The sequence below is a fragment of the Coffea eugenioides genome, chromosome 2 (genome assembly GCF_003713205.1).
Source record: "Coffea eugenioides isolate CCC68of chromosome 2, Ceug_1.0, whole genome shotgun sequence".
In the NCBI taxonomy this organism is placed as follows: domain Eukaryota; kingdom Viridiplantae; phylum Streptophyta; class Magnoliopsida; order Gentianales; family Rubiaceae; genus Coffea; species Coffea eugenioides.
Genome location: NC_040036.1, coordinates 76,285,400 through 76,295,903, shown reverse-complemented (window position 1 = coordinate 76,295,903; position 10,504 = coordinate 76,285,400). Strand labels below are relative to the sequence as shown.

General features: G+C 36.2%; 1 protein-coding gene across 1 annotated transcript; it reads left to right on the top strand.

The window, feature by feature from the left end:
• Positions 1 to 5,015: 5,015 nt before the first annotated feature.
• On the top strand, positions 5,016 to 8,352 carry LOC113760304 (caffeic acid 3-O-methyltransferase-like). Its single transcript, XM_027302858.1, has 4 exons — positions 5,016 to 5,491; positions 6,445 to 6,755; positions 7,619 to 7,683; positions 8,056 to 8,352. Exons 1-4 carry the CDS (start codon positions 5,016 to 5,018, stop codon positions 8,350 to 8,352), a joined length of 1,149 nt encoding a protein of 382 aa, XP_027158659.1.
• The last annotated feature ends 2,152 nt before the right edge of the window (positions 8,353 to 10,504 follow it).

The following is a 10,504-nucleotide window of genomic DNA, read 5'->3' as shown; positions in this document are numbered from 1 at the left end:
CTCTGAAAGCTGAGCTTGAAGTTTGCAAATGGCTATAACTCCGCTTGATATACTTCAGTAGTAGTAGTTAACAAAGAAGGGAGTGGATAGACATCGATACTGAATTTCTTGACAGGAACTCAAAGATTAATAAGCATCCTAAAGATCATGTGAAAGAGAATTAAAAAATAGCCAATCGTATGAATAATTGCAACGCTTTCTACATGATTGAATCATCTCAATTATTGATATTTTGAAATTCATTGTAAATGAATTTTAAATTACTCAATTATTGACATTTTGTTGCTTTGTGTTTTCGAGACATTCGAAATTAATGTCTGCTAACTTGCGGTTTAACCGTCCTCAGGCCCCTCCATTGTACCGAAAAAAGAAATTATATGTGCTATTGACATCATGCGTAAGTATGGTTATGAGTAATTTATTTCCAAATTGTTCCCCAGTATGGAAGTCCTGTCAAATTCTTTGAACAACTTTTTCTTTAGCCTGGAACACTTTACATCCAACAAGGGATAATCAGTTATCGTTTGCGGCAGCTGATCATACTATCGTTTTCGCCGCTGGACGATATTTTAATGGCTAAATCAGCTAATAGATATCTTATAATAAAGGGCAAATTACATTTTAGCCCCTTGTGGTTTTCGCAAAAACCACATAACCCCCCCATCGTTCAAAAAGCCATACATAAACCCCCTGTGGTTTGGGTTGAACTGGCAAATAGACGGAAAGCACCCACCGTAACGATTCGTGGGCAAAATGTCCAAATTACCCTAATATAAATACAAAAAGGAAGCAGATGAGTCAGATTCTTCCTTGTTCTGTCTTTGTCGTGAGAAAAGGAGAGAAAAACATGACCACCGAATGAAGGAGAGAAATTTAACCCACAAAGATCTACCATTGAAGACCAAAAAGTAGCTGTGAAAGAGCATCACGAAAGCTGTTGTTGCATCTGGTAAGTTTTTTGACATCATTTTAGCATATAAGATGCACTTGCATGGTTTTTGAACAGAAACTATCAGGCATTGGAAAGTTAATAAATCAGTGATTATTTTGCTTAAGCGTTGATTAATTTAAAATTTTGCTGCTTTGGGACAATCTGTATTATCATATTTAAGCATAGAATATTTTATCGACTAGAATTGAATTTATGCATTAAGATTAGGGTAAAGAAAATTGCATTCGGGAGTAAAGAAAATCCCGCCTGCATAATAACGTTGAAACCCGCAAGCGGGATTCTGTGTTTTTTCTATTTCAAGGTTAGCTCGCATGCGGGTTAATGTTATATTTGAGCGCGAGAAGAAAAAATTGGTAATTAGGCTCTTTGGGCATTATAAGTAAATATTTAAATTAATGGCAGTTTTATTACACCAATATTATTGTATTATCATTATTATGATTATTGTATTATTTCTTATGCAAATATAACATTTAATTATTTAAATTTGATTTTATTTTTACAATTTATAAAATTTTTATCACTTATATAATATTTTTAAAACCCTAATACATCTAAATTTGATTTTATTTTTCAAATTTATAAGATTTTTATTTTAAAAAATGGGATATGGATAAGATATCCGGTTGGTTCGATTTGCATAGGTGCATATGAGAATATCCGAATACTCTTTAAACCCGCATGCGGGTTTAAGGAGATTATGGCAACTCTCTGACACACTAGTTACCCGTCCAACTTGTGTGTAACTAAAATATATTTAAATAATATATTTCATATTTTTGTTATTTAGAGTTTAACAAAACATTAATATTGGGTAGATTTGAGGGATATGCATAATTTTGCATATTTGTAGGAATATTAGAAAATGGAAAATTTGGGTAAATTCCCAAATTTTGGAGGTAAGGTGCAATCCAAGAACTAAAACAGTCATTTATAAAACCTTAACAGTCATTTATAAAATAGTCATTTATAAAACCTTATCATCACTGCCTCACCAGTTGAACGAAAATTGCAGGTTTGTTCAGCTTCTATCTTCACGGCATTTCTTCTTATTTTTCTTTCGTTCTCTATCTTGGGTTCCTTCACCAACTTTCAGTGCAAAGTCAGCAACAAAGTATTTCGGAAGATGGAAAGAGATGAGGAGCACCCATCTAGGCTTTATTGGGTACGTCAAATTGGTCAGGGGTAATATGGGTATGTTTCCTACTGCTACCAGAAGAACATGCGCGTTTTGCCCACGAATCGTTACGGTGGGTGCTTTCCATCTATTTGCCAGTTCAACCCAAACCACAGGGGGTTTATGTATAGCTTTTTGAACGATGGGGGGGTTATGTGGTTTTTTCGAAAACTACAGGGGGCTAAAATGTAATTTGCCCAAATCATAATGGGTCATAAAGGGTGTTTTTGGATGGAGAGATTTGGGAAGAGGATTTGAAATTGGAGAGATTTGGGAAGCGGATTTGATTTCAAATCCTCTTCCCAAATCCCTCAAGTTGTTTGGATAACTAAGAATCGATTTGGATTTGAAATCCATCAGTCCTTCAAGTACTAAAAATTGGGAGCATCTGAAATTGACCCAAAACACGTCAATTGAAATCCATCTCTTCACATCTCTTTGTTCTTTAGTCTATAAACTGTTTCTGTCATGGTTCGAAGAAAAGAAAATGATCAACACTATAACCGGTTCTATGAGTGTCACTGCTGTGGCATCGCCTGTGCTAGCCTACTGCTGCTTCCGTGGCGGCATGGTTGCTCCTTGCTAGTTCTCTTTAAAGTTTCTTTTTTTTTTTTTTGTCTTTTTTTCCCTAAAAATTATGTGAAAAAAGAAAAGATAGAATAGAAAAGGAATAAGAAAAAAGACGGTGCATGAAAAGATTGTGAAGGTGCTGCTGCCATGGAAGCAAGTATGCGATTCTGAAAGCTCAAAGCTTCGATTTAGGGTTTTGAGGATCACATGCCTGAGGATGAACCAAAAAACTAAAATTTTATGTTAGCCCCTTAACTTTTAAGTATTTTGATTTCTACCCCAATTGTCTTATTAATTTAGAAATCCTTTGCCTTGCATAAATTCTTATCCAAACAAGTTATTTATAGTTAATGTGGATTTCAAATACAGTCATTTCAAACATATTGCATCAAATTCATCATAAAATTCAAACCCATCAATCCAAACGGAAGCTAAAAGTTTTTCTCCTAGTTGGATCACTTTTAATTTTTAGATGAATGAACCAATACGATTAGAAAACTATTTATGGCAAATTGTGGAAAAATTAAAGAGGGCATATCTCAAAGTTTAGAGGGTACAATTAATGTTTTCATTTACAAAAATTCATCAACCTTAGTGCTTTTCTTTTCTGTAGTGGATTTCTATTGGGAAATAAAAAGTAACAATGCTCTTAGTTGAAATGATCACTCGTTATTCCATTAGACGGGGGCAAAAAAGTCAGATCATGCCGCCCATATGGTTCAGCAAGTACTTCACCTAATTAATCTTTGCTATGATCCTTATTTCATAGATCGAGTAAGAGGAATATTTGATACCCGAGTGTATCAAATGAAATCTTTGAAGTTTTTGACACTAAATATCAAATGAAATATGGCCAGCTAGAATGCTATGCATGTGTAGTTTTTTGACACAGAGAAACTCAACCATTTCTATTTTAATTTGATAAGGTGTAAGTAGATATGTCAATGGATTGGATGTTACACAAATATTGCCGAAACTCAAACCCTGTAAGAGAGTCATAAATTTGGTTAGGGCTTGATTTCTACGATTCATGTACGATATACCGTGCCTCACATGCATTATCATGCTTCTTATTATATCGCTATAGCCTTTGTGTGTAGGCCAAATTCAGTATTACAGTTCCAAACAGGACTAAGAATTCCACAACTACTCCACTTAATATGGTGGATGAACTAAATTAATCATGAAGAAAAATATTTAATTCTTAAGAGGGGATACCACCATAATCGCCTACCATTTGTTGTAATATTAGTTTCCCCACTCCCTACCAAATGAAGTAACGACAAGATCACACCACCAACTGCCAACTTGGTTGACGATTTATAAAAACATTGAGGGAATTGAACAGCAAGCATGAGCTGGCAACTATACTTTAAGAAAATGAAAATGTCAATTTAGGAAGAAAAGAGGAGCATCCAGCACCCGGATATGAAATGTATGAAAATTTTAGTATGTGAATCTCAATTAAGCCCTCCCAGATATAAAATTATAGCAGTCAGGCCCTTAAAGAAATTACTTTTTATTTGTTCAATTTCACTCTCCAAATTAGTGTAACACTGCTTAAGCCTCTGGTATCATGGATACTTTGATGTGTTTACTGTGCTCGAGCCCTCTAAGACCATTGTCATAGTCTTTTCCATTTGACTAACAAAGATGTCTGTTATACAACATCATTCTCCAAAATCCGCATAAGTTCATTTTAAAAAGACCGAAAAAAAAAAAATTCATGACTAAGATGCTTGCATGTTTTGGAGGTTGAATTTAGAGCAAGCCTTAAGTCACCTAATTTAGAATTTGAAAAATACATAAATTTACAAAATCAACTTGAACTTCAATTCGCTGCATGATCGAAAGCCTTAATTCTGCTCAGGTCCATCAAAATACACTACCGTATTAGTTGTTGTATTTCACTCTGCAAATTAGCATGATACCACTTAGAAAGAACCAAAAACCTATCTAACATAATTGCATGCTTATGAGGTGGACATTATAGATAACATTATTAAACTTGAATGATCTGAAACCATCCAAAGTTAACTCAGACTTCAACTTGCAATATAGAAAGCTACACAGCATACAACTGTTCAGGAAACGTGGAACAAATTTGTCGACTTCCTATATTCCGACCGTTAATCCAGAAGCAATGATTCTCGTCTCTAAGTAAAATATACATCAAATGTTCAGACCATCTCGCTATGGTAATAGAGAGGAAAAGAAAAATTGGATATGGAGGGGGAGAAAACCCATAGTGGCATAGTCTATGGAGTGCTTCCATATATAAAGTCGAAAGCTAGTAGAAATCCAAAATCAGTTAAAATGGAGAATTCAGAAAAAACCCAACTGAAATCATCATTGTCACCATTAGCCTATGGAAATGTGAAAGAAGGAAAGCAGCCGGACCATTTCTCCTATGCCATGCACCTGATCACCTCAGCATCACTCAGCATGGTTTTATACACCGCAGTCAAGCTAAAGTTGTTTGAAATATTAGCCAAAGCCGGCCCAGGAGCAAAACTGTCACCTTCAAAAATCGCATCCGTGTTGCTCAAGACCAAAAATCCTGATGCATCTTCCATGCTTGACAGGATGCTTCGGTTGTTGAGTAGCCACTCGCTGCTCAGTTGCGACGTTGTCGAGGTTGCAGACGGCGGTGCTGGTGGCAAAAATGATGTTGGATATGAAAGAGTTTACGGGTTGTCTCCAGTCGGCGAATATTTTGTACCCGATGAGGAGGGAAACTCACTTGCGCCGACCCTGGAGCTTGTTCAAGATAAAGTCCTGATGGACTGCTGGTAAGACCTAAATGCTTGGTAGTGTTTCTGTAAATAAATTTGAGTTTTTTTTTCCAATGAGTATTCCCAGGTCTGTTGGTTCTGGATTTTGGAGTATTGAATGCGGAATCTTTCAGTAAATTGATCGCATACTTAGATGAGACAAAGTAGTAGTACTATTAAAACCTGATATCTTTAAACCATAACAAACCTGATAGGATTCGAGCTTCTAAAATCATCCGTCCCAATTGCATGATAGGATGTAAACAGTAACACATGTATTATAAACACTGATACAACAATATGAAAAACAAATTGTGATTGATGCCTGTAGGAGCCCCTCTTCCCCTGAATAAACAAGGCTCCATAAAACGTTTCAGGTAAGCTTGTTTTGGAGTTTGGACATTTCGAAAACACGTTTTCCCCAAACAAGATTTTGAAACACCTTTGATATATCACCTTACACGCCCATCCAGAAGTGATACATTAATGTTTTTGCAAAAAACTCCTGTCTATTAATCACACTATCCAAAAGGAGGCTAACTCCCTCCATTCCATATCTCCAATCTTCTTTCTGAAGTCTATACGTGTGGACTGTGGACTGTGGTGGTTGAGTTGAGTCAGATATCCTCACTCCTCAGACTGTTAAACATCTAAATGTGTTATTAATCTTTTGGAAAGGAACACCAAACAGGTAGAACATTTGTTGCAGGATAAGTAACCTAGATTCATCAGACCCATAAATTACAATTAGACTTGTGCTAAAGATTACACATATTGAAGGAAGAAAAATTTGTTTACCGTTTAAGGTATGTGAAGTGTTGGGATAGACTCGCAAGAAAGTATAATATTTTGAATGAGACAGAAGGAGTAACAAGCTGCATCAATAAACTTTTCTAGCAAAATCCAATCTGATATGTGAAAATTCATACGGTTGCAATTTGTTGGTTCCTCACATTCAGCTTTCATTCTAGGTATGAACTGGGGAATGCTGTGCTTGAAGGAGGAATTCCATTCAGTAGAGTCCATGGTACACATGTATTTGACTATTGTAGCAGGGATCCCAGGTTTACTGATCTATTCAATAAGGGCATGGTTGGTCCTACAGTCATAACAATGAAAGAACTGCTTCATCAATATAAAGGTTTTGAGAACCTTCAGACATTAGTTGATGTTGGTGGTGGGCTTGGAATGTCCCTCCACAAGATTGTGTCAAAGTACCCTTCTATAAGGGGGATCAATTTTGACCTGCCAAATGTCATTGAAAATGCGCCATCCTATCCAGGTAATTTGCACTGTTAAAACATAGCTAGTAGTCTTCATATATTTTGCTTGTTTACCATTTAAGTCCACACTAGCAATTGATTTTGATTCAAGAAATTTCACATAATTGGAGTAATATTTTTTCTGAACCGATATCTTCATTCTTCAAATGAAATCAATATTCCTTATATCAAATAAAGTAGCAATTTTAATATATAGAATCTCATTAATTTCAGCGTGGCTTACTGCAGAGGAATTCTAATTTGATTTATATTCTGCAATATGTACCATGGGCAAGTGCACTGTCACACATAATTTTTTTTATATGTCATGTTATTGTATCGAGGAATAAATAAACAAGTTTGGCATACAGGACATCTCTATGAACTATAAATGCTAATCATGAGGACTGCACATTCGCTTAAGAACTAAATAAGCCTTTGTTCAGCTTAATACGATGCAGAGATATTAATTACTAACTGTTCCTTAATGCTAACGAAGTTTTACATGTGTATGCGTTGCCTGAGGAATAAAAATAGAGATTGATATGAATATCTTTGCCTTTTCTTATTTCAAAAACTTTATTTGACTGGATAAAAAGTTTCGTTTATCAAAAGCAAATTAACAGTAAAAGCTTGTGCAGGACCTTGACACAGAATGCATATTGCCCAGACTGACTCGCTATGGTAGGATTTACCGAAAAGCTTAGGCATTTATACTGATGCCCTCGTTCTTATTATGTTAAATGAAATAGCTACGTACTAGTCCTATGTACTAATGATAGAGATGTGTGGCAATATAATGGTAGATATGAATCTGTTTCCAGATTAATATTGTTAGTCACATAGATTTACATTTTTCATAAAAAAAAAAAATATGGTGCAGGAGTGGAACACATTGGTGGAGATATGTTTGAAAGTGTTCCAAAAGGAGATGCCATTTTTCTGAAGGTAACCTTAATGCTTCTGGAACTCCACGCTTTTGTCTAAAAGAACAGACACTTGATAGATTCGGTGAGATAGGAAGTAGCCTTATAAAAGCTGATTCTATTGATTACTCGTGCGTGTAAATTTTTATGCAATCACCTACCATTGCAATATGAAAACCTTGCAAATCAGACCGGAGAGTCACACCTGGATTTTGTTTACCTCCTATTTATATGCGTACCAGGGATCATTAAAAACGTTTTTAGAGCAGAAATGGATAGTTTATACGTCTAATGACTAAAATTGACTTTTCTCAAGAGGGGTTACACTTAGGCTTCAAGATGGTGCTACATGTTAATATATTTTGCAATCTGAATAAGGTGATGTTTGTCATAGATGATACTCCATAATTGGAGCGATGATCTCTGCATACAACTACTGAAGAACTGCTTCAAAGCTCTACCAGATCATGGAAAAGTAATTGTTGTTGATCTGATCCTGCCTGTGAAACCTGATAATAGTGCCTTGGTAAAAGACATTTTTCAGACTGATTTGTTCATGATGATTCAAACCCCTAGAGGAAAAGAGCGATCAGAAATTGATGTTCGGGCCTTGGCTATCGCAGCTGGATTTGAAGGCATTAAATTTCAATGTAGTGTGGGTGCTGTTTGGGTCCTCGAGCTGTACAAATAGTTGCAACTGCCTTTTGGCAAGCTCTTCAATACAAGAACTAATGCCCATCTTGATGCTATTTCTGCAACTATAAGCTATGCAAAATGAAGAAAAAATGGCTTTAATAGAATATCAGAGGAACATGAATGCACCAAAGCATGAAGAACCAAACACGAAAAAAGACATCTCGCGACTCAAACTAATTGTCAAAAGTTCCAACTCTAGCAAATAAACAGAAATTCTAGGTTAAGAAAAAAAGGGGTTATAGAGAACAGAGCGGGGTAATTTTTTAGGGGATATTTTGCTTGATGGAATGTGAATCATCAATAATTTTTTTTTCAAGAATGTTGGTAGGTGAGATTTGTTGAATTCAAAGTCTTGAATTCTTCAAGCCTTAATTGTTGACCTTTCTAAGGCCAACAATTGTTGAATTTGGTGGCCTAATGTCTATCCCACATCGGTGGGATTATTGGAAGAACCTTAGCTTGAGAGCTATAAATAGCTCTCAAGTCCTTCCAATTAAATTGTACCAAAAGGAAAAGAAAACAAAAGAATTACACCAAAAAGGATTTTGTAATTCTTTGTATTCTTTCTTCTCTCCCAAAATTTATAAAAGCGGGTCGCTTGAGTGGTGCTCGGAGAGTAGGCAAAATTGGCCGAACTCCGTTATCAATTTTCGGGTGCGTTCTTTCCTTATCTCTTTTATTTGTTCCGCATTTATTTATTAGTTTCTTTTCTATTGTAGTATAGTATTCAATATATTTGTCTATATTTGTCGGGTATATTTGTAGTATATTATACGGTTCATTTGGGTGTATTTTTCTTATTCGTGTGTACGTATTATTTATGTATACACGGGTATATTGTGATAATACACCGTGCACGTAAGTTCTGTCTAGGAGACTGGGTTTTAAGTGGGACCGCTTGTGACCCCTCCAGCCTTTCCTGGGAATTTACTTGGAATGGTAATTCTGTCTAAGGAAATTGTTTCGACGATCTTTCCTGGGAATTACTGAATCGGTTTAATCACTAGTTGTATTTTTGAGTGGGAAATTACCCGATTTCCCCAACAAGTGGTATCAGAGCCGAAGGTTCGTCCTTTGGCTTGTCTGTAGTTTGTTATATTGAATACTATCATTTGAGTCTGTAATGGCATCTGACAATTCCACGTCAAGAATTGTATCTGGGGCATCGGCTTCCTCGTCCACATGGTCGAGAATTCCAATGTCAAGTTTAAAGGTGGCAGTGGAGACATTTGACGGTACTGGCCATTTCGGCATATGGCAAGGCGAAGTCATGGACTCCCTTTTCCAACAGGGTCTTGACATTGCCATTGAAGAAAAGAAACCAGATGACATAGAAGAGAAGGAGTGGAGTACCATAAATCGGTTGGCATGCGGAACTATTCGATCGTGTTTGTCCAAAGAGCAAAAATATACTTTCAAGAACGAGACTTCTGCATGGAAATTGTGGAGGGCATTGGAGGGGAAATTTCTGAAGAAGAGTGGTCAGAATAAACTCCTAATGAAGAAAAGATTGTTCCGTTTCGATTACCAACCAGGTACTACTATGAATGAACACATCACTATGTTTAATCAATTAGTAGCAGACCTGTTTAATTTAGATGTAAATTTTGAAGATGAAGATTTGGCTTTGATATTGTTATCATCCCTTCCTGATGAATTTGAACATTTGGAAACTACGTTACTTCATGGGAAGGAAAATGTGTCTTTAGATGCTGTATGTTCTGCTTTGTATAGTCGTGAATTGAGAAAGCAGGATAAAATGAAAAAGAAAGTAGCTGCAGCAGATGAAGCGTTAGTGGCAAGAGGTCGTCAACAAAGCCAATCAAAGGGGAGAAGAGGAAGGTCCAAATCGAAAAGCAGAGTTGCCAAAGATGAGTGTGCTTCTGTCGTGAGAAAGGGCACTGGAAGAAAGACTGTCCAAAGTTGAAGAAAAAAGGGAAAGCTCCGCAAGACGTAAATATTGCAGAATGCAAAAGTGATGCGGAATCAGATTTCTCTTTGGCTGTATCACCTTTAACATCCCATCCAGATGAATGGATTTTGGATTCAGCTTGTACCTACCATATGACTCCCATGCGGGAGTGGTTCTTTGAATTTGAAGAATTTGAAGGTGGAGTTGTGTACATGGGAAATGACAATCCATGTAA

Bases quoted from the DNA above. Each gene is read 5' to 3' on its own strand.
- LOC113760304 (XM_027302858.1), top strand. From the start codon at position 5,016: ATGGAGAATTCAGAAAAAACCCAACTGAAATCATCATTGTCACCATTA. The intron at 5,492-6,444 runs GTAAGACCTAAA...CTTTCATTCTAG, and splicing joins AAAGTCCTGATGGACTGCTG to GTATGAACTGGGGAATGCTG. The intron at 7,684-8,055 runs GTAACCTTAATG...TGTTTGTCATAG, and splicing joins GAGATGCCATTTTTCTGAAG to ATGATACTCCATAATTGGAG.